Source organism: Nylanderia fulva, unplaced genomic scaffold, assembly GCF_048542155.1.
Source record: "Nylanderia fulva isolate GAGA-0341 unplaced genomic scaffold, ASM4854215v1 Scaffold99, whole genome shotgun sequence".
Classification (NCBI taxonomy): Eukaryota; Metazoa; Arthropoda; class Insecta; order Hymenoptera; family Formicidae; genus Nylanderia; species Nylanderia fulva.
The window spans coordinates 332,192-358,290 of record NW_028191123.1 but is presented as its reverse complement, the minus strand read 5'-3'; the positions used below and the strand labels follow the sequence as shown (position 1 = coordinate 358,290).

The 26,099-nt window shown below is 28.4% G+C and overlaps 2 protein-coding genes across 7 annotated transcripts in view; one reads left to right on the top strand and one right to left on the bottom strand.

Annotated features, from left to right (window-relative positions):
• Positions 1–426: 426 nt before the first annotated feature.
• Positions 427–26,099, bottom strand: part of LOC114934345 (G protein-coupled receptor Mth2) — a 37,437-nt gene continuing 11,764 nt past the window's right edge. For 3 of the 6 annotated variants that reach the window (XM_085490177.1, XM_085490178.1, XM_085490176.1), the window contains exons 3-7: positions 23,651–24,290; positions 18,287–18,365; positions 14,546–14,730; positions 4,596–4,761; positions 427–3,084 (exon numbers count right to left, since the gene is read on the bottom strand). In XM_085490177.1, the coding sequence (XP_085346303.1) occupies positions 2,712–3,084; positions 4,596–4,761; positions 14,546–14,730; positions 18,287–18,365; positions 23,651–24,290 (1,443 nt within the window). In that variant the 3' untranslated portion in view covers positions 427–2,711. The other 3 variants (XM_085490174.1, XM_085490173.1, XM_085490175.1) reach the window with 3 other exon arrangements.
• Positions 7,679–8,851, top strand: LOC146719420 (uncharacterized). Its single transcript, XM_085490169.1, has one exon. The coding sequence runs from the start codon at positions 7,679–7,681 to the stop codon at positions 8,849–8,851; it is 1,173 nt and encodes a 390-aa protein (XP_085346295.1).

Genomic DNA, 26,099 nt, shown 5'->3' with positions numbered 1-26,099 from the left:
ATAAATATTATTCATATAATAAATATTATTGCGACAAAAAAATGACATATAGAAATTATTTTGTTTATCTATATAAATATATATTTAAAATACATACGTATTTTATACATTTATTATAAGTATTTATTTGGTATTTTAAAATTGAATTAACATTAAACATACAATAGAAATAAAGACAAATATTAATACAAAATAAATATTTTAAAAAATGAATATATAAAAAATATGCATTAAAGAAAGTGATTGTATAATGTATATTTAAAGCTAAATTTAATAAAATTGTTGCTCGCTATGTTTTTATCAAAACGATATTATCAAACATCGTTTAAAATATATATACAATAATATTTGTATATATTGAAGCAAAATTTATTATATTATATATCTATATATGGCAGTCGATATATATAACACCATAATACGTAATATACAATAAGCTTTTACTTTATTACAAACGAATAAATAAAGAGTAATTTAATATTCTACTGATTGTAAGTATTATGTGCCCTATTGTTACTTTCAAATCAAGTCAATGTATCGACGGTTTTATTTAAAAAAATTATTATGTCTCAAAGTCATCAAATACTTTCTGCTTGACATAAATTATAAAAAATTGTACATAGATAAACTAATTTTTACATACTCGAAGTATGCGCATCATGTTTAGATATTTGTGCATCATAACATTAGATTTAAAAAATTATTCACAAAATTATATTTTTATTAACTAACATTTAAACATTAAAATTACAAAAAGTATGTGACTTATGCGTGTGCGCACGAGCTTTTTATTACAATCCTTAATATAACAATGATAGTTTATATTTATCTGCTGCAATAATAATTTAGTAATTGATAGTTGCATATAAATCTTATGAATTTTACAAAACATTATAAATGATAAAAATAATTGATTATAATGTTGCACAATGCTAATATATATATATATATATATATATATATATATATATGTATATGCTATAAAAATTTAAAAACAAAATATTTATTGAACCGTAAAAAGAAGATTAAAGAAAGATTTAGGTATACTTTTCGATAATAAAAATAAGCAAATAGAGAGAAAAAGGGAGAGAAACAAACATGTTTTAAATAAATAGAGATCAATGCAATAATAATGTAAAATTAATCTTCGATTGGAGAATTAAATTATGGCACAGTTAACTGCTGGTTAACCATTGATCCCTGATTTACGATCAAACTTTTTTTTGGCATTAAGGCTGGTATTCATAGTTCCTTCTCATTTCAAGACCGTCTTAAATAATATCAAAGTAATCCTAAACACACGTCTGTTTTATCGATAAAATAATAAAACAATTTTCTACATGCTTTTTTTTTATTGGTTGAATAGAGTTAGTATCTTATGTGACAAGTGTGAAAAAGAACGAATTATGTCGCGCGTGAAGTTGCTGCATAAGCCGAAATTTTATGATGCAATCACACGAGTACGAGTCGTGATTTGCAGCACGAGCTGAAGGCGAGTGCTGTAACCACATGATTACGTGTGTGAATGCATCATAAGCTGAGGCGAATGTGGCAACTTTACGCGCGATGTATATTCGTTGTCTTCCGCACATGTCACATACAATATTTTGTATAATGTCTATCGCGAAAGTTAAAGAATTATTTAATAATAAGGTTTTTTCGTATTCTTCAACATCCTTACATACGGACTCTTTCTTCCATTCGTCTTCATTTTTAAAATTTGTTAGAATTGTAATCACAGCAAGCCTTTGAGAACTGTAAATTTCAAGTTTTGTAATTCGGAAAGTATCTTATAAAAAATAACTTAATTATAGTGTTTTGAAAAGTTCTCGAAGTAAGCTACAAGAATATCTAATAAGAAATATAGGGTTCCATTTAAGAAATTCAAAGTGACCTTATTCTAACCATCGTAACGCCACCCAAGGTCAAACTCATAAGATCAATAAATAAATTTTTTAAACCCTACAACTTTTGTCTAAAACTTTTTTCTGCAAACCGTATATTTTTCGAGATTTTTCAGTGTTCCGATCTTTTTGGGACACCCTGTATACACACACACACACACACACACACACACACACACACACACGTGTGCGCATGTGCGTGTGTGTGTACGCGCGCGCGCGTGCGCGTGTGTGTAATACGTGAAAAATGTTTATTATTCTATTAAACCAATAAAAAGGAAAACGAGCAAAAAAATGATCGTTTTATCGATAAAACAGACGTATTTAAGATCAGACGCGTTTAAGGGGATGCTGACTAGATCTATTTTATCGACAAATATTATTTTTATTTATCTCTTTCTTGGCTATACAGAATGAAAAATTCTTTACTAGAATTAAAGTATTTATAATAACAAATCTGGGCTACTACATATAAAAAAACAAGAAAGCTAAATAATTATATTGTTTACAAAATTTATCGATTCTTGCATTGGGTAAATCTAACTTAACCGATAAGAAAATTGTAATTATTTAACTTTCTTGGTTTCTTTTTATATACATATACATATAATAGACCAGATTTGTTATTATGGATACTTTAATTTTATAGTAAAAGATTTTTCATTCTGTATAGCCAATAAAGATTTATCGATAAAACAAATCTTATTCAGCATTCTCTTAAGATGTTGATACGACTCTGTGGTTAGTGACATCTTAAGATTGTACTTAAAACTATCTTAAATATTAGAACTGATTATGAATCCCGATCTAAGGATCAGCTTCGTCAGATGAATTCTTCGTACCACGACAGTTCCCTTGCACGTAAGGACTAATCTTTTCCTGCAGGGGAATCACTCCTGACGTAGTGGTACAGGTACGCGAAGCCGAGCTAAGGTAACCGCTTCGTGTCGAATTTCTAGAAAATGGACCGCGAGTCTGACAACCAAATCGTTTCAGCAACAGTCGCTTGATCTTCTCCTTCCACACAAAAATGATGAAAATAATGAGTCCTTGCAGAGTATTTGTCAGATCGGTAAGATACCAGATGTATTCTGGTGCTGCATCCTTGAACAACCACGACACTATTTCCATAGACCAATTTATGCCCATCACGATAAACAGCTTCAAATATAGATTGAACCTGCAAGTGAATATATGTATTTGTTTTTGTATCTTTTACGCTTATGACGATTTATATACATTGTAGTAATCATCATTGTGTGTGCTTACAGTCAAATATCTTGTAAACAATGCATTTTAGAAAAAATATTTCAAATGAAAATTGTAGGGTTTAAAAATATCTATTTATGGATCTTATTACTTTAACTTTAAATGTCATTGTTAAGGTCAGAATAACATTATCTTAAATTTTTTAAATAGAACCACCAAATTTTTTTATATAAATCGATTCCTCGCAATATTCTGTATAAAAAGTTATGGTTATAGTATATGGTCAAAAAGTGAATACTTTATGAGATATTTTATATTTTAATTTGACATAATCTTATATAAAATATCTCGTCAAAGTATTTATTTTCTGATGATCTCACCTTAATACTTTTATGCACAAAATAATTGAGAGAAATCGATTGTAAAGAAAACAAAGGCTTTTAAAAAAATACGTAGCTGCTAGTTGCAAATTACATAATCAAAAAAGAGTATTTTACTAATTATTATTAACATAAGTAATTGTATTCAAAAAAACTTATTTATATCGGTATGTAATTTGCAAGAAAAATCCCATATAGCACAAAAAGTTAAAATAACGTTGTTGATACGTTGCAATGTTGAATATTGAAATATTAATATTTTTGCAACGTTGAATGTATGTTGCATCTTTTACATTGATTCTTTTATATTGCTACAATATTGAAACAACGTTATTGCTACAACATTGAATCTATGTTGCGTTTTCTATATTGATTCTTTTATATTGCTACAATATTGAAACAACGTCTACACAACATTGCAATTCAGCAAACATTAGACATTTCTGCAACATATTCTTAATATTGAATCTACATTTTATAATATTTATACAATATTGTAATATTGCAGGGTAACGTTTTCGAGATGTTGATTCAACGTTTGTGTGCTGCATGGAAATCATATGATTTCTCACTTTCCAGCCAGAAATGATATCGAATCGACGTCGATTCATCGTTGAATCAACGTCGATTAGATAAATCGATGTCAAATCGATATCGATTTGACATCAATTTGATCATTCATTTTTGGCTGGGTTCTCATATCATATATTATATCAGTATGGTCTAACGAAGAGACAGAGAAACCTTAAGAAATATGATTTCTGTTTTTACAAAACACGAATTCATTATAAATTTATACGTTTTATTTTATCCGTTTTAGTGTTATCGTTTGTCATCTTTTGGAGAATCCGCAGATGCTCTCAAGAAATTCCGTTCACGCTATCGAAACGGCGGCGATGTGTTTGTTTTTATAAAAGATTTCGCAATTATCAAAGCAAACCTCCGCATGGGAAAATTGCCGTCTAAAAATAATCATCTTAGGAACGAGAACCGATTGACATTATACATTATCCGTATTTGCAAACAGATATATTGAAATATATATATTTCGTTATCAGGACAAATTATCGGTAATAACAAAAAGGAAATATTTAATACAAACCATTGTTTATTATCATCGTGACGCTGACTTTCCGAACCTCTTAGATGATGAGCTGTGTCTTTTTTATGGCGCACGATCTTTAATGCCGTAGAGATGAATAAACAAATATTGCAGATAACAGTGATACCCATAGGTCCGTAAAAGTACAACGCCTTTGCTGCGTTCGCTATAAAGCAAGAATAAATTTATAATATTATATTATATCGTATATAATTACATTATATATAATTATTTATAAACATGCATAAAAGGTTACATTTCACCGATTTTATCGCCACTTATTGTTAAATAAGGGTTTGTTCTTTGTTGCTGCACCGTTGCTGCTAAACTAGTGCATATTGGTGCAGTGAGTTAGAGTGAAACAAAATATATTTGGCAATAAAATCGGTGAGATGTAACTTTTGTGCAGTTTTACATATTTTTTATAAATGTGTAAAACTTTTATAAACGTTTTTAATTTTTACAAGAGACTTTAGAATCAATACAATCAGACTTTCTTTAACCTAAATAATTCCATAATATAACTTTTTTGTTTAATAACTAATCTATAAACATGGCACATGTTGTATAAAAACATATTTCAATAGCTATAGGTATATTTTTACTGCATAAATATTTTTTATAAAAAATTTATTTTTTTTCACAATAATAGAAAATATTAGGAGGCGACACTTTTGTAATAATCTCAAATATATTTTTTATTTTAACAAAGATAACACTACTTTACAAAAAATTATATGTTTTATTATTTTAAACCAATCAAGGTTTTTTATAAATTTTCACCAGTACGTCAAGTTTTCAAAATAATTGAAGTTTAATATGCCAAAAATGGAAAGAAAAATTAAAGCTAGGAACTACTTCTTACATGGAGATGCTCCTGGAAAAAAAATTTTTTTTTGGATATTTTTTTTCAAAATTAATTTTACAATTATTTGTTTCCTTTTAGCCCATACAACTTTTGTTTGGAATATTTTTTTCAAAAATGCAATTGTTTCGAAAAATTCAAGATGAGCAATTAAAATAAGACACCCTATATACATGTAAATATATATTTAATGAACTCTATCAAGATATAAGTTACACTGTGTATGAGTATCTATAGTCTCATAATCCGTATGGAAATTTATTACTAATAAGTATAATTAATCACTTATTTTGAGTACTGAATTGGCTGATATATAGTAATTTCTAGCAATTAAATTAATGAACTTTCAGTGATTACAGTATTAAATTTCCATAAGGAAAACTACAAATTATGAATATAATTATATGACTTCATCACTATAGGCGAAATATTTGCAACAAAATTCTGTATTTAAATCCCTTTTGACATGACTAAAAAGTAAGATATTAAAATAAAAAGAAATGCATTTTACAAACAATACATTTATGTGTCTCAGACAGCATACTATATTTATGATAAAAATTTATATAAATATTTATGAATATATATTTTTTTCAAATATTATATAAATATTTTGAAAATCTTTTATGAAAACCTTTATTTAACATATTAAAACATATATTAAATATTTCATTAATATTTATGATATATAAAGATAAATATTTATAGTAATTATTTTGTAAATATTTTTTAACTAAATTGTTAGTTCTTTCATTTACCGCTATGTGACGTTTCTTTCTCGTATTTGATTTTCATCGTAAGAATTATATAAGGCTGGCCAAAACGGAAATTTATAAAATTAAAAATGTTATAAAATTAATTCTCTTTTTGAACTACATTCTGCAACAGAATGTTTTTTAACAAATAAATTTACGTATATATTGATGTGTACGTAAATTTATTTGTTAAACTACTCTGTTGCCTAAGTATATTCAGTGTTTATTATAATTTTATATTTTATTTTAAAATAAATGTCTAATAAGTTATATGTCTTATAAACATTTTTAACTTTTTATAAATGGCTAATAGAGTTTGAAAAACACAAAACATCAACAATCGACCAAATTTTATATTAGACTATATTAACCCATTGTTTTGATTAAAAAAGTGGTTGATTGTATGTCTTTTTAACTCATGATTTCTTACTGAGTATTTATTCAAAAAAATATAAATTAAAAAAAAAACTGTATCATAATAATTTAACATATTTATAATAAATATGAAGTGCGGTAAACAGGGCCAATTAAGAGCGTGGTTCTTAATACGCATAACACATAATGATAAATTGAATCGTTTATTCGTACGTTTCGATCCTAGTTCAGACCATCTTCAGCATCTAAGAAATTAATACAATATGAAATTTCGAATTTTATAGTACATAAAGCGTGTAAAGATTTATACATACTTAAATAAAACAATAGCAAGCAAGTTATCGCAGGTACATAACACTATCCGAAATATCAGTATCTTATTACGGTGTTCGACGAACTATATTATTAAGACTAAGCACTCGTATTATAACGTAAAAAATACGTATTATAATGTAAAAAATTTGACATTATAATACGTAGATTTGTGATGAATATGACACGTAACGAGATATATGACACACACAAACACATTAGACATTTACGTACTCTTAATTACAAACTAATACGGTCGATTACGGTTGCATTACCTATTATGCTATGTGATAATTTTTTTCATACACAAAATAGATCTCTCTACTGCCATTTTGTGAATGAACGTAATAGATTAGAAAAGAAATTCCAGTGGCTTCTTCACAAACATAATAGAAATATTATTAATAATATTAAAACGGTTAAATATTACTGCAGATTCTCCTCAATAACGACATCTGACCAAAACACTCGACAAATTTGGACGAATTTATCCTTATCCTCTTTTCTCCTACTAAAAATGTTAACTCCATAGAGATCACTATAAATCCGCATGATTTTACAGATAACCCTAACCACTAGATTTACGTGAAGGTTGGTTTGTTAATTTGTCGGATTCTCAAGTGCCGGCAGAAGTACAAGGGCTTGTGCAACTCGGTGAAAAATTCTGCCTTCCGAGTAGTAATAAACAAAAAATTATTTTTAAGTTTATTAAATCAACAGATTATAATATAGACAGACTTCCTGATTATTCTCGAGTTACTGTTCGGAATTGTATAATGTCCATCATAAATAATTCGGGTAATTATTTGTTTAAGAAATCACATATAGACAACGAACTGATCAAAGCCGCAACGTTGACGCATCACTTCTTAAAAGACCATCCTGACTTGACTTTTACACGAGCTGATAAGGGTAATATTACGGTAGCATTGAATAGGAGTGATTATGTTCAGAAAATGAATGTGCTTCTTTCTGACAATAATACTTATATTAAAATTAAAAAAAATCCGATCAAAAAAGTAATGAGAAGTCTACACGATTTGCTCACGAGATGGAAAAAGCGTGAATATATTTCTGAAGCGAGGTATAGGAATCTCAATTGCACTGACGGTGTTCTTGCACAAGCTTATGGTCTGCCAAAAATCCACAAAACCGGATATCCACTAAGAATTATCGTTTCGTCGATTAACACGCCATTATATAATTTAGCTTTGTTTTTACACGATTTAATAAATGACTCTATTCCACGACCAGAGAGCCATGTTAATAATAGTTTTCAGTTGGTTGAACAACTAAGATGCAAGAGTATTCCTACCGATTGTGTATTGATTCCGTTGGACGTCGTATCGCTGTTTACCAATATACCGATGGACTTAGCGTTAGAGAGTGTTAAGAGAAGATGGATATTTATCGAGAAAAATTGCAGTATTCCCTATAATGAATTTTTAATTGCAATTAAGTTTGTTCTCAACTCGACCTTTTTTAAATTTGAAAACGTGATTTACCGTCAAACGTTTGACACACCTATGGGCTCTCCGCTCTTTCCGATCATTGCGGACATTACCCTACATGACCTTGAGATGAGAACTGTCGAGACTCTGTCATTCTCTCTACCATTTTACTATAGATATGTGGACGATGTGTTGTTGGCTGTTCCACGCTCTAAGCTGGACGTCATTCTGCAAATTTTCAATTCTTTCCACCCCAGATTGCAATTTACTATGGAAATGGGAGAGAACAATAGGATAAATTTTCTCGATGTCGCCATCATGTTGGTGAACTGTAATCTCCGATTCGATTGGTATCAAAAATCTACATATTTAGGCAGATTCTTAAACTTCGAGTCTCGACATCCTCTCTGCCATAAAAAGGCACGGTCATTAACCTCGTGGACAGAGCTTTCCGACTATCACATCCGTCTTACCACCAAAAAAACTTTAAATTCGTGATTAATACTCTATTAATACTCTATTAAAAAACGGATATCCGTTACAGTTTATTTTCTCTGTGTTATCGGAACGCATTAAGAGACGTATTTTTTCCAATAATATTGAGACTGGTGCATTGACTAGTGCTAATAACATTCAAAAGAGGTTCTTTTTTAATGTGCCGTACGTCCCGACGATTTCGGAGTAATTTGTACCTGTGGTCCGGGATATACAAGCTATGGTGTCATATTCCGGCTTGAATAAATTGGCAAAGTTCATTCCTATACTGAAGGACCGTTTACACAACGAAATGCGTAACAACGTCGTGTACAGGATTTCTTGCAATGATTGCGACATATGTGGGACAAACGCGTAGATTATTAAAGACGCGCATTGTTGAATATCGCTATCACATCACTAGGAATACCGGTCAACATTTGGTAATCACGGACCACAGGCTATTAAACCACGAGTTCGAATGGGATGAAGTGGAAATTTTGAATGAGGAGTGCGTCCACGGTAAACGCTTGATCTGAGATGATCTTCATAAAACGGCAGCGCAACAGCCTTAATCTACAGAGCGACACGAAGACGCTACACCATGTGTTTTTTAATATAGTCGAGAATCTACTGAAATTATAACTATTTCTAGTTTCAATATATTTTTTTTTATGTTATAACAAAATGTGTTTTAATGTATCTATATTAGGTTGTTTATTTTACTTTGTTAGTTTTTTTATTTTTCTCGAAAATTATAAGTAGGACGTGTTATAATAATGTAATGACCTGTTTTGTTAAAAAATCCGTCGCGTAATGTTTATAACGATTATGACACCCGCTTTGCGACACGTTTGTATAAACTTTGTTTTTTATCTATTATGTTTACTTATGAAACGTACAATAAACGATTCAATTTATCATTATGTGTTATGCGTATTAATAACCACGCCTGGCTCTTAATTGGCTCTGTTTACCGCACTTCATATTTATTATCGGAACTCTTACTGTTACTTACCTTTTTTATATTTATAATCTTTACCATATTTTTCGTAAATATTTTCTGATATTTATGATAAATATTTATGATCTATTGAATTTAAGACTCCAAAAACATTTATAAAATATTTATGATAAATATTTATAAAAATAATTATTATAAATATTCTATAAATATTTTATAAATATTTTTGAGACATATATGTAATCAGATTTTTCAGATAACATTAACCTTTTTTATTAAAAAAATCTCAAATATCGCAAAAAAGCTATTTTTACATGTTATTTGTACAAAATAAACTTCAATTATTTTGGAAATCTGACGTACTAATGAAATTTGGTTTATGATATCGTTTTTAGCACCTAATACTCCCCAAATAGCAATAAAGTGACATCATAATGACGGTAAATTTTAGTCACAAAAGGACCAATTAGACTAATTTGATCTCATAAGATCCGAAAATGACGTCAATATGTCACATCCATGAGACGTCTTTTTCTGGCGTCTTATTGACGGCATAATATGACGAATATGACTTAAATTGATGAAATTTTTACAATTTTAACAATTAATATAGATATATAGTATCAGTTATAACACAGTAAGAAATCTCACTCAACAAATATAAATACAATTTGATAATATAAAATATAAAAATTTAAAATATATTTGACAACAGAAGAATGCTTCAAGGGGTAATGCCACTCTAGCGCCCGAAAAAAACAGTCTAATTTTGATAATTTTTTGAAAATATATAGAGTGTTTTAGGAAGAAAAATACATATTTCAGAAGGTTGTAGTATGGACGATTTTGAGTAAAAAACTTCATATTAACATGTGTCCAATTTTCAATAGGTGTGGAGTTACAACCGTTTGAATGTTAAACATCAACGAAATCTGCCAAAACAAATGAACAAGAGTATAAAAAATGACTTATTTCTGCAAAAAACTTACAATAATTAATAAAGACCACATAAAGAACTTACTAATGAAAATACGAAAACTTATTAGTGCTTTTATTGATGCAAAAACCGTACAAACATAAATAACATATATTTTGCATCAATAAAAGCACCAATAAGTTTTTGTATTTTTATCAGTAAGTTCTTCATGTGGTCTTCATTATAATTATTGTAAGTTTTTTGCAGAAATAAGTCATTTTTTATACTCTTGTTCATTTGTGGCAGATTTCGTTGATGTTTAACATTCAAACGGCTGTAACAACATCGGTACTGTCTTGAACTCTTTAGAAACTTAAATTTAAAGATATAAGACAGGCAATAAGAGCCAACTCGCGGATGACAGTGCGTTATCCTAACGAAACTAAATTTTTCGTTAGGATTAAGTATCTGTGACCAGGCACCACATTTTACTTGGTCACGGCCAAGGTTTAAAATATGAAATAATCTCATTATTGAGATTTAATTTCAATAACCCTTTCACCCCCCTACGGAAATAAGTAAATGCAAGAGAAAAATATAGATCCGAAAGTCGCTGAATCGGGAATCGAACCCGAGACCTTTCGCTTGCCGGGCGACTGCTCTTCCAACTGAGCTATTCAGATCCTTTCGATTCTATACTTTTCTCTGTTATATGTAATAATGTTGATAAACAAACGCGTTTAAGCCAGCGTGTATAAATTTTAAGAGTTTAACAAGGCTCTGTAATATAAATATAAATTTAAAGATATAAGACAGGCAATAAGAGCCAACTCGCGGATGACAGTGCGTTATCCTAACGAAACTAAATTTTTCGTTAGGATTAAGTATCTGTGCACAAGGCACGAAATTTTACTTGCTCACGGCCAAGATTTAAAATATGAAATAATCTCATATTTGAGATTTAATTTCAATAACCCTTTCACCCCCCTACGGAAATAAGTAAATGCAAGAGAAAAATATAGATCCGAAAGTCGTTGCATTTACTTATTTCCGTAGGGAGGGTGAAAGGGTTATTGAAATTAAATCTCAAATATGAGATTATTTCATATTTTAAATCTTGGTCGTGACCAAGTAAAATTTGGTGCCTTGTGCACAGATACTTAATCCTAACGAAAAATTTAGTTTCGTTAGGATAACGCACTGTCATCCGCGAGTTGGCTCTTATTGCCTGTTTTATATCTTTAAATTTATATTTATATTACAGAGCCTTGTTAAACTCTTAATCTTTAGAAACTTGTTTAGTATGTTCAAAACTGCACGGCAAATATTTCATTATGACTAGAACTTTGAAATATCGATCAGCATCTCATTTTTGTGTCTTGAAATGCTTTTTGACTGATAAAAGTGAGATGCTGGTCAACATTCAAGAGTTCTAGTCGTAGTAGAATATTTTTCGTACAATTCTTAACGCATTAAAAAAGTTTTTAAAGAGTTCAAGATAGTACCGATGTTGTATTATTTTTGAAAAAATATTTACTGCCCGAAAATGCATTTAAATGCATTTTAAGTCAGATAAAAGTGAGATGCCGGTCGACATTCGAGAGTTTTAGTTGTAGTAAAATATTTTTCTTGCAATTCTTAACGCATTAAATCAGTTTCTAAAGAGTTCAAGGCACTACCGATGATGTATTATTTTTTTAAAAATTTTATTTTATTTTATTAAAATTTTTTTTATTATAGTATTTTTCGTCTGAACTCTTGAGAACTCATGTCCAGAATGTTGAACTCGTCAAAATATTGCTTCCTTATGATAACAGATTCGAAATTCGATGAGATGCTGAAAAGCCGTACGAGAAGTTAGCATCTCATTTCTTTAGAATGCAATTTTATATGCAAATCAATTGAACTATTGTTGAAACTTATTAGAACTCCTAGAACTATGTCGGATGCAAGTAAATTTGTAGTGAATTTGTGAGATGCTAACAATTGAGATGCTAGTTTCACACTGCCTGTTAATATGAACTTTTTTATTCAAAATGGTCCATACTACAATCTCTTGAAATATGTACCTTTCCCCCTGTATAGTGAATAGAATACAAAATCGGTTTAAGGCTTTTATTATATATACTTTAAAATATATTCACAATTTTTTTCAACTTTTTTTTTATAAAATGGCGGCGCCAGAATTCAGCAAAGAAAGCCTCTTCTTACGGATAGTATTTCCGCGGTCGGAAAAATTTCTTCTGCAATTTTTGAACTAAAATAAAAGACAAAACACTTTTCAGTTTTACATAAGATTAAGTTAGGAAGTACGTACGGAAATTTAAAAATACCGTTTTTTTTTGTAAAAATGATGCACGTTTGAACAAAAAGTTGGATTTTTATAAGTAACAAATTATACGTGAAAAATTGTTTATAATAAAAGAAGTTTACAACGAAATTTAAAATCTGTACGTACTTCTTAAGTTAATCTTATATAAAACAGAAAAATATATGTTTGGTCTTTTATTTTAGAACAAAAATTGAAGAAGAAATCTTTCCGCCCGCGGAACACTATTCGTGAGAAGAGACTTTCTTTATTGAATTTTAGCGCCCCCATATTTTGTAAAAAAAATTGAAAAAAATTTGTATATACTTCAAAGTATGTATAATAAGAGCCTTTAAACAGATTTTGTATTCCATTTACTATATATTTTCAAAAAATTGTCAAAATTAGACTGTTTTTTCGGGCGCTAGAGTGGCATTACCCCTTAATAAATAAATTTACGCACATTTCCGTAAATTTATTTGTTAAAAAATCATTCTTCTGTTGCCAAGTACACTTCACATTAGAAGAATATACTTATGATACTTTACTGTTAACAATCTCTTTCTGTCAGCTTTATATAATTCTTTGACTAAAACTTAAATGCGAGATAAAGACATCGTGCGTCACATAGCGATAAATGATGGAGCTAAATTAGGATGTCTTAAGACGTCTTCAAAATAACGTCTTTATTTGGTCTAAAAAATGATGTCCTATAAACCATTATTAGTCACTGACGTCATAGATAAAAAATGACTAAAAATAGACGTCATAATGACGTCTTCTGACGTCACTTTGCTACTTTGGTCTAGAAGGATTATAAGAAAATAATTTTTGACTGTAAACTATATAGTACAATTTAATCATATGATTTAATGAAGTATAAAATAAGAAAATAATTTTTGACTGTAAATTATATACGAGGGTGGTCTGAAAAATTTCCGACCTAACAAAGATATAAGACACTTTTTCTTTAAATTTATTTTTATTTTTCTACATAGTCTCTTTGTAAGTCTACACACTTCTCCCAGCGATGCTTTTATCTCTTTAATCCGACCAAATAGTACTCGGCAAAATAATTGTTTACGAAGGTAATGGCCTCCTCATTTGACGAAAATCTTTGTTCTCTGAGCGCAACTTTTAGCTTAGGGTACAAAAAACGTCGCCTGGGGCTAGATCTGATGAGTAAGGAGGGTGGTCAAGCAGTTCAAACCGTAATTCGTGGATTTTCGCCAAAAAATATTTAATGACAGCTCGATATTCGATTTTTTCCATTTTTATAAAAACACTCACATCGACTCACTCAAACGATTGTCAAACAACAACTGCGCGTCCAAAATGGCTGAAATTTTGGTGAGTATTTTTCAAAAGATGCGCAAACACATTCCCTAACTTTTATTGATGAGTGCTGTCGTCTTCATGTTAAGGTCAGAACCACCCTCGTAGTACAATTTAATCATATGATTTTAATGAAGTATATCAATGTTAATAGAATTAATTATGTGAGTTCCATAATTAGTGACAACCACTTACTAGTGAACCAACATCCCACGTCACCGAATTCCGGTCGAATAAAGTCCTTTGGTACGCTATCAACAAAATTCATGATGGCGCAGATTATAGTGAGAATGGAGGCGCTTCCCCACGCATAAATCGAATATATTATAAACTTCTTTCTGTCTCGCTGCTTCATGCTTCCTTGTAACGAACGGAATCCTCTATAAAAACACAGTTTCAATTTTACATATAGCTAAATTAGTACAGCAAGATAAGTAGGATTTATTATAATGTAACAGTAAAGGAAATTGTGGTTAGATAAGAAGGATTTTTTTACAATTTTTTTGTTTAAAAACTAATCGATAAATATGGATGTTGCAAAAATATTTTTCAATAGCTTTATATTTTCATTTGCATTAATATTTTTTTTTTATAAAAAATTTGTAATTTATTTTTACATTAATAGAAAATATTAGAAAAATTTGCAAAAATTAATTTCTACTGTAATGTAAATAAAAAAATTGTAATAAAAAATTATATTAAGAAATATGTTAAAATAATCGTAGTTAATGTTAGATGATTTTATGTTGTGAAATTTATGATTTATTTCATTTTTTTTCTTGCTATATAAATCATCAATAACAATTTATTCCGTTATATTTAAGCACTGTTATGTTTAATAATTAAGATTATAAATAACGAAAAGAAATGGCTTTCGAGAAATCATTACAAATGGAAAATGTAAGTTATGAACTCTCTATAGTTTTTCTAAGTTCTCATAAAAAAATATTATAAACTCCAATATAACGGATAAATTTGGAGTTTTAATATAAACTATAGCAGTAATTTTTTCTATAATTTTAAGTATAGAAAATGATAAATATTATTTATCTTGGAAAATGTTATTACAAAAGGAAAATATTATTACTAAAAGGGAAAATTTGAATTTAACAACTTACTCCCTATCAAATAATTTTAATTTCCTTTACATTAAAGTAAAAATCAATAATAAATTAGCAAATTTTTATTAACTAAACTAATATTTATTATTAGTTAGCAGTATTATTTATTTATTAGTAATTTAATGTAAACTTTATATTTCTTTTCTGTTTTTGTATTAATTTTATTAGCTAAATCTACAACTACGAGATAAACGTCACAACTGCTTAAAAGTTGAATATCTCTGGAATTATGAATTTTGGAATACATATATATATTCTAATATTTTATTTCTCAAAATTTGCCGTAATAAAATTCTAATAATATAATTTTATTTAAAAATGTAATTTTTATGTAAAAAAAATAAAATCAAACTGACCTTTAAATTTCCTTCACACTTTTAGCTATTACAAAATTCATTGTTAATTTTTTTATTGCTATTATATGATGTGCATCTCAAAACTGTAAAACTCTCTAGCTATAATTTTTTCTTATTGTTTAGGGCTCTCATACACTCACTGCAACTATATTGAATTATGTCAAAAGCGAGTTTTTCAAAAATGAAAGAATTTTTGGCATATTTTATTAAAGTGTATTATCACAAACGCAAGTAATCATATTTAAAAAAATTAATTTATTTCAATATATTTCGCAAGAGAATGAAACATTTTATCATTTCTTGCTTCTGATGTCATAATTCAGTATGACGTCAATAAAGGACTAACAGCCTTAAAATAGCAATGTGCTTATATGAGTGTGTACACGTGTGTTGTGCTAGTTGAAGTGGGTGTAAACGGTATTATGTAAGAAGGTTACGAAATTATAATGAAAACTTACAATTAACATATGTATATATGTATTATATTATATGTGTTAAATTGTATGGAAGAACATAACATCACTATATACATGCTTGCAATAACGAAGGAAATTAATCTGAGGACGACCCTGTCGTGACGTTCTTTTTCTGATAATTGATTTTCTCTAATTGATTACAAAAGAACATACACGATGTGTACACGCACACAGATAGTTGTCACACCCTCGTAACAACGTGACGACTGTAGGCTTGGCGACAACAGATCATCCGCACAATACGGAAATAGCAAATAGTGACACGACATTACCACGTCATGGGATTTCATTGACACGCAAAAGATAAAAAATTACTTCGTGGTACTACCCTGTCTAAATAAAAATAGAAAAAATAAAAGTGAAAACAAATGCGAAAAAAGGGTTTACATCGTAAGCGCAATCGAAAACACATGGATTATATTATATGCAGTGTGATTGTGCTTATTGTTAGGTGATTTTAAAATTAGCTAGATAAAGATGAGATAAAAATGTGTAAATTTATTTTAGATAAAATAAACAAGATGATTTTGTTTTAAATATATCTAGATAAAAGATAAATTATATGGCGATTCATCTAGATAATTTTCTAGATAATAATTTTTAAGACTGCTTATGTAAACACGGTTATAAAAAATATGTAAATTATAAAAAAGATATAAAAATCCCAAGTAGCAAGTATACGTCATTTTGAGATTATTAAACGTGTCAAAGTAACGTCTAATAACGTCAGTTTGCTACTTGGGATACATATATGTATTCACATTTTTATTTATAAATTTTTTATTTATAAGTTTATTTATAAATATATATTTTTATATTTCTCTCGTCGATCTATTTTTCTCGTCTACATCACTTTAGGGGGGTAAAAGGTACCGAGGAATTCATATCTCAAATATGAGATTGTTCCTTAATATCTTAGCAATGTCTAAGCAAAATATGTATTTCATGGCTTGTACAGCGACTCTTATACCGACGCTTCTTGAACCGACGTCCGACTGCGAACGAGATCAAAATTAACTCGGTTGTGTTTGCGCCATATACGCGCGTTCTTAGTTATGATTTTATTTGGCGAACCGGCCTTTACGATATTTTAATGTTTTTATATTTATAAACTTATTGCCCGGGAAAAAATTTTTATACATATATAACAATATAAAATTATATAGAAATATATAAAATTATACATATATTTTTTATCTTCTATAAGGTTAGATTAGATTAGGTTAGGTTGAAAAGAGTTTAAAGCAATATTATAAATTTGCAAAAACGCGTCTTTATAATTTCAAGGGGATCAAATAAACATTATATATATATATATATATATATATATATATATATATATATACATATACATATAATTTAGAAAGGTTTCACATTGAAATATATAAGATTAGTTGGAGCAGTAAACTCCATGTTCATGTATTTATCGATGTGTTTGGGAATATATTCTATTGATACTTCCTCCGAGCATCGAATATTGCCCGATCGGAATGGCTTCTTGAACCGACGTCCGACTGCGAACGAGATCAAAATTAACTCGGTTGTGTTTGCGCCATATACGCGCGTCAGTCACGTACCGGATATTAATTCGCGTCTTGTCGCTATCAATTTCCTCCCTCGTGTTTATCAATTATCAAATTTCTCTGTTATGAGCTCTGCTCGGATCAAGTGGCGTTTGTGAAAATATTTGACGAATCAATTAACCCATATTTTGACCTAGAAAGAGAGAGAGAGAGAGAGAGAGAGAGAGAGAGAGAGAGAGAGAGAGATACGCTTTATCTTTAATAAACCATAATTAATGTCTACTCGATTATAATTACGTAAATATGTGTATGTATCAAATATAAATAATTAATTATAATAAAAATGGGGTGATTCTAATAATTAGCCTCGAGATATTCTAATTCGCTATTCAAAACTCTATGTACACATATATATGGCAGTCTTTAAAAATAAGAATTCTTTTTTTATTCTGCAACTTACCCAAATGTCCACCAAATGTCGAAGCACATCACATTTAACCAGAAGAAGCTTGCCAAAAATGAGAAATAGATGACAAAGGCTGAAACAGTCAAATAAATAGTAATTCAGTTAAATGTATACATTAAAATTCTGTGATATGATTAGTGATTCCTATTACGCTAATGAAAGAAACAAAATTATTATCTATCTGCATTAGAAATGGCCAAAAATATATAAATTTAATAAATTACGTATTAAATTAAATAATATTTTGACTTAAAATTACTATAGCATTGTTTTTTTCTAATTAATTTACAATTTGTATTAAATTATTAAAACTCAAATTTGTATTATTTAGTAATCAAAATATTGTTTATTCAAAAAAATATTTATTGACAATAAAATACTTAATGTTTTCTTAAATTATATTTAAAATTGTTTTTAAAAAATATATAATCTCATTTGATTATATTGCTACTGTATATATTTTAAAAAGTATAATAAAATGTTTAAAAAAATACAATAAACTTTGAAAAATAGATAAAAATATTTTAGTTAAGTTTAGTAATAAGTACATACTTATATATAAAAAATATAAATTTTTATAACAAACTTTTATTAAAAATTCTATTGACTAAAAATAACTTGTATGCGAAAATGTGAAACAACAATTATTGTTTATAACAAATGTAAATGATGATATAATTAAACACAAAAATAGAAAAAAATAACCATCTCTCGTAGTCTTTTTTTTTACACTAAATTTAAAATTTTTATTTTAGTAAATTTTCTTGTGATCTCTCCCTCTTCTCTTAACAAAAAATGCTCTTATCTTAATCTATTCAAACCTCACACTTTATCAATTCTTGTTATTTTAATCAATTTTTCTAGCCTATTGATATTTAAATTTATATTGCACATAAATATGCAATATTATTATTATACAATATTCTATAAATATACAACATTGCTATATATTAGATATAAAATTTTATGTATTTATATATATTTTAATATATCAATTTTTTTACATAACTTTTATATTTAACGATCTAAAAAATTTTAACTTTTCCCTAACATAGATTATATACATTAAACAATGAAAATCTTATTAACTATACCTGACGCAACAATTCCTTTTAAGGATTTGAAGTTTTAAATAATATATACTTAACTTTAATTTTAAACAAAACTTCTATAACACATTATATACAGTAAGTACAATATCTAATCAAATATATTAAAATAATCTTTTTTGCAACTTTGATTATCAAATTTGTACAATTGTGACATGATAGAACAATTTAGAAGTTGAAATAGTATTTAATGTAAAAAAACTACGAGAAAAATAATTACTTTTTCATGTGTTTAAAAAAAAGTTATTTTAGGTAAAACTATTATTTTATTGTATTTATTATTATATAAAAACTATATATTAAAAGAATTTTTTAATTTTTTATTAATATCAGTAATAATTCTTCAATAAATTTTAATTATTTTTAATTATCTGTCTTTTTGTAAAGAATTGATCTTATCATTTAAAATGTCAAAGTTTTTTTCATTATCAATAATTACAATATAAAACACAATATAAAAATTAACATATAAAAAAAATTTTCTTTATACTTATATATAAATATTCCCTAAACGAAAGATATAAATAATAGAAACTTATTTTAATTTTATAAATTTTTAAATAGTGTAATAAAGATTTTATTTTTCATTATAATTGATTGTATATATTAATCTTATATCAAATCATATTTAAAGTATATATATATATATATATATATATATAAAGTTCCGAAAAGTTGGGACAAAAAACTATTTTTATCCAAATAAATTCAAATGCATTATATGTTAAGATGCACAAAAATTTAAATTTTGTTAAGTGTTAATTATCCACTAATTTTTAAAATTTCAATAAATTATGTATATGAATTATGTATATGCAAATGCATATATGTATATGAAAGAGTGAAAGAGAAAAAGAAGAAAAAGGGATGAGGGAAAGAGGTACAGAGAGCGGGAGAAGGGTAGAGACTGACAATGAGATAAAAAGAAAGAGAGAAGGGAGGAAGGATAATTAATACATGAGTATAGACCGGTAAGTCGTTAGATGTATATACTGAATTATTATATAATTTGGGTATGCTGTAGTACCCATAATAATGCAGACAGAATATGTTATGGCATCTTGTTGAGATAGCTGGAGAACCACGAGGAATATGTACGCAAGGAACAACGATCCGACGTATCCGCGTAGCGTGTAGCCGTGCATGTTCCAAAGCTCTGGTAGTATAGAGTACACCACGAACGTTGCCAACAGAAACGGCAGGGACACTATAAGGCCCACACGTGTAGCAATTAAACGATCCGCATTATCTAATGCCGTCGTCGCGTTCGCGACACATATGGTCACCTCAAACTTATCCCGATGTACTACGGCGAGACAATAGGATCTCGATCGAACAAATTCACCGTGATGCGGTTGATACAGAGACCCATTGGTAAGAAACATATACTCATCGTCCAAATACTCATCTGGATTAAGTACAAAACGGTCACTTTCCTGGCATGGATCATGGATAACCAGTTGAAATAGTTCGTCCAATTTTTTACCTTCATTCTGTGGCAAATCGCCCATTGTGTAACCATATACATCTGGGAAAAGATAATCGCCCTTTCCAGCGATGCATTTTTCGCGAATCAAACGTTCACCGAGAGGACAACAAAGTGGGATGCAGATAATGTTATCGCACATTTCATATGGAACAATATTTGTATTGTCATTTCTATCGGCGGTTTCACGGAATTTATATAATGCTGAATTGCTTTTATTTTCGGTTTGGGTCTTGTCTTCGATTTTAATAATATTTTCATAAATTGATGTAGAGTTGTTTTTGTCATCAATCTTAGTAGAGTTCACACGAAGCTCCATCAGCATTTGATGGCTTTCCTTATAATTCTTTATGGAATGCATGCGAAATCCATGTCGCATCGAATCATCATCTTTGTAGCTACTTGAATTGGTATGGAATTTATATTGTACATTGCCGTTATTTGAGGAATTTTTGCGCAAATTAGACTGCAACAACTCTACTTTATCTTCATCTTTATTTCTTATAGTGTTCAGGTAAACTTCGTATTGCATCGTCGAATTATCATTTTGTTTGTTGTCACTGTTTGTAGAATTTTGTTGGAGCTGTAAGGATGAAGCTGCAGACAGAAGCGTGCAACACCAAAACGCGAAACTTTGTTTATACATCATCAACTTGTTAACGCGTTGAATTAATTTGGTTTTTCTTCACAGTTTTGTAGCCAGATGTCCAGTAACCGCAATGATATCACAAACTACGGAAACAAGAATACGCATGAAATAATCAGTTTAAAATTGCTTAACTGCAGCAGGGACTGCACACTCTTATGCTAGCAAAGAACAATCTGCTTTTATGGCAAACGTGCCAGTGCACACTAGAAAGAGAACCACGCCGATAAGAAGCCGTCTTGATAAGATAGGTCCTTCGATCGAATGGTGATAGGATGACAGGGAAATATGTTAAGCCCTTCTTAAGTTCCATAATTTAATTTGCGAGAGATATATTTATGGAGAAGAAAAGGTATAATTTAATGTAAATGCTTGTTTCGATTAGGGAGTGTTTACTTAGACTTTTAACATTTTCTCAGATTGACAAAAAAACATATGTTTAGACAATTTGCTTTATAGTAGCCGGGATGTATTATTATGCCTGAGTTTTATGAAAATTTTATTTATATTCTATTTTCAATATCTTTAAAAAATTTTGGAAAGAGTAATTTAAAATAAATATTTAAAATACAATATTCATAAAATAATAATTTAAAAATATGTATATTAAGTAAATGAATCAATCAGGTTTAGTATTATAAATTTCAATTATCATATAAGTTTTAAATTTTGTGTGAATACTTAAAATTTACTTATTTTTTAGTTGTTAGTTGAATGAAAAAATAAGCAGTTACATTAAACGCAAATAAAGCAAAATAATGAAAAAAAATAAAGCGAGCTAAGAAAAAATATACTCCAATTACGCACTCTCTAATTATATGTATAATTGATTATATAATTCAAGCACTTATTTTTTGATTTATAAGTATTAGCATTAACATGTTAGCGCCAAAACCATTAGAACTGTGTAATATGTCACTGTTGCCATTTTCAAAAATCAATTTACATTAAGTGTTGCCACTAAAAGTATGCTCTGTTACGTATAATCTAAAAATACATTTTTAATTTCACTAATATGCTATAGCATAATATGATTTATAAAGATGAAAAGATAAAAAGACGACCATAATAAATTGATGAGGGACTGTACATCGTGAACTATAAGCACTGTAATAAAATCGCGTATGACTTTTTTAAAATGTCAACACACTTACACGTCTGCAGAAAAAGAGATGTTGCGAGAACTTGTTTAGAAAGTTGTCGTACGTTTTTATTAAATAGTTTATTAATCCGTAAGATTTCTAAAATCGCATTCCATTCAGTGACACTGACGATATTTAATAGATATATATTAGAGATATGTATACTACACTCCTCAAAATAATTAAAGGGTCAAAAAATGGCCCAAAAAATAGGCAAATATTATATAATAGCTATAACTTTGTTTCGAAAAATGATAATTTAAATTTTAAAAAAAGGTTTTAAAGCTTGAAATCTCTACTTTCAAAAGGTCATAACTTTTTTCATTTTCTTCAATTCTGATATTTTTACGTACAGAAAACGACGAACATAATAAAAAATTTTTTTTCACTTTATATACATGTCGCATACACAAGAAGATTTGAAAAAATTTTTGACATTTACACGTTAAAACCTAAAGTTTTCTCTGCAAAATCGTTTTTCAAAATTTAAATTTTGATCTTTCCTTATCAAGTTATTGTAAATTGAAGAGAAAATGTTATTTTCACCTTAATCATTCATAACTCCGTTAAAATTGTACAGCAATTTTAAGAATGCATGGATTCTCAAAGTTGAATCTTTGCTCTATAATATGATATAGTGACTGATTTTTTTTAACTCGTGAACTTTTTACAAATAAGTGAAAATAACGAGGAAATTATCATTTTTCGAAACAAAGTTACAGCTATTTAAAATTAGCCAATTTTTTGGACCATTTTTTATTCCTTAATTATTTTGAGGGGTGTATAAAAAGAAAAACGCAATAAATAAAAAATCACTAAAATTAAAAAATTGATAACAATTTAATGTTTAATGCAGTCGGAGATTTTCGTTTCGTGCAGTAGAGTATTTTCTCTCTCATCTCAGAATTCTTTTTTTGCGATAACAGCAGCACAAACGTTAAGAAGAGATGTCACACGTCATTCTAGTGGGTATACCGAGTGCGATGCAGACGTCGATCATGATTTGTTCCTGCGGTGTCAGCTGTAGTATCCCCACTATACTGTACGCCGTTGCCAAGCAACCGACGTATCCGCGTAAGGTTAGGCCGTGCAAATTTTTTAGGTCAGGTAGTAACCAGTAAATGACGTATGTGGCTGCCAGAAACGGCACGGACACGAGCATTCCGAAAGAGTACACGACCCCACTGCCATCATCCTCGATTGGGTACATTTCTTCGCAGAAGAACGCCAGGTATTCCCGATACTCGTGGCTTCTCACTCGGGCTAAACAGTATTGACGATAGTCGAGGACACGTTCCTCCAGCTCCTCGGCTAAAGGTCGTAATATAGAGCCGTTGGACACGAGATACCATTTCTCGTCCTCGTAATCACGCGGATTCAAAGCGTACCGATTCTTACCGACGCACGGATTCCATACGACAAAATTAAAGTACTCGTCACTCGTAGTGAGATTTGCCAGCGCGAGATTCGTCTCGTTGTAAATCTCCGGCAGCTGAACCATCTCCGTCCCGTTTGTCGACCCCTTTACGCACTCGTCTCCGATGAGGAAGGAATTAACGCGACAACATAGCGACACACGAGGCTTTCCGGAGCCGTGATCGACATCAGTCGTCATCTAAGGAAAAACAATCCGAGGAAATGAAGACAAATGAGAATTAACCCTAATAGACGAATATAATTTGTGTAGAAAAAAATTTAATATTAATTTTCAGATTTCTATTGCAAAATATTGCTATGAATATAATATGCGTTAATAAAACCAACTATTAGAAACTAGTGATATATGTATAAAGAAGATGTCCCTTTACATTGAGATTTCTTGAAAATCAAAGCCTTTATCGAATATTTTATACAAAGTTGTAATTATTGAAATATCTCGTAATATACTTATTTTTTGATCATTTTACCTTAATAATTTTGTGTAGAATAAATCAATTAATGTTAAGAAAGAACATAATTATTTTAAAAAATATGCAGTTGCGCCCATTATAACTTACAATTTACTATTAATCACAAATTATGTTTTTCTTACATCAATTGATTCATTTTATTAGTCTATGTAGAAAATTATTAAGGTAAAATTATCGAAAAATGGTATTTTATATTTTTTGTCAAAATGTGTCAGAATGAAGCATAAAATATATCATATTATTCATTTTTTAATTATTTTACTTTAATAAATTTTTACGTCAAATATTACGAGAAATTATGTAAGAAAATTGTGTAGTAGATGGTTTAAAATAGTAATGATGATCTCTAAATCTCAAAAATGTCTCTATCTGGAATAAGACTATGTTTAGGCAAGACGTCTCCTTTGAAATCCTACAATTTTTGTATGAAATATTTTTTGTGATAGAAGCTTTGATTTTCGAGAAATCTCAATGCAAAAGTTAAAATAGAATATCCTGTATATTATAAAATAATTTTATTTTTAATACATTATATAAAATTTTATTTCTGATATTCTTCTAAAATGACTATATCCATAATATTATCCAATATTTTAATTCTTTGCTGTATTTATACAAATAAAAGAAAAAAATAATTTTAAATTATATTATAAAATATACAGTATTTTCTAAGTACAAAAAATTTAAAGGGATATTTCTTGGCTTATTTCATAAAGAGTTATATAAACATATGTCCTAAACTGTCTCGTTTTCAAAATGTTAAAGTTGTGAAAAAAGTAAAATTAAAAGTAATTACAATTAAAATTTTTTAAGTTTAAATTTCAAAAATAAGTGAGTCTTACTGAAAATCTTGGTTAATTGTGGTATAAATAGTTAGTAATTGTATCTGCGAAATTATATTTACAAAGTTATTAAAATTCTAAAGTTAATTACAATTAAAAAAAATACTTAACAAGAAAAAATAATCATTTTTATAGTTTTCTTATAATTAATTAAATATAAATCCAAATTATTTAAAATCGCATAGATTTAAAAAATTCAAAATTAAAATTATAAAAATGACCATTAATTTATTATAATTATAATTATTATTGTAATTATACTATTATAATTATATCAATAACTTATTGAAGTAACTTATCAAACTTATTATATTATCATAAAAATAAAAAGTTAGTTGCCGATGAAATTAAAGTCAAGGTTGATATTCTTTAAACGACCAAACCGGCTAATGATGGAAAAATTACTTTATTTACGCAGCAACGTTTCGACCCTGAATTGAGTCCTCTTCAGGCTACATAACAGAGACAATGTGATATCATTATATAACAAAAATAAATATGATAATAAGTTTGAAATAATAAAATTATACAATGATATAAAAAATTATACAATAATATAAAAAATATAATAAAAACCTGATATATGTTGTACAAAAAATTATACAATATACATGATGACTATATGTGAATTAATTTCAATAAATTATGCGTGAAAACTAGTAAATGATCATA

What these genes read in the sequence shown, in the direction of transcription:
- LOC146719420 (XM_085490169.1), top strand. Translation starts at nt 7,679, where the DNA reads ATGTCCATCATAAATAATTCGGGTAATTATTTGTTTAAGAAATCACAT.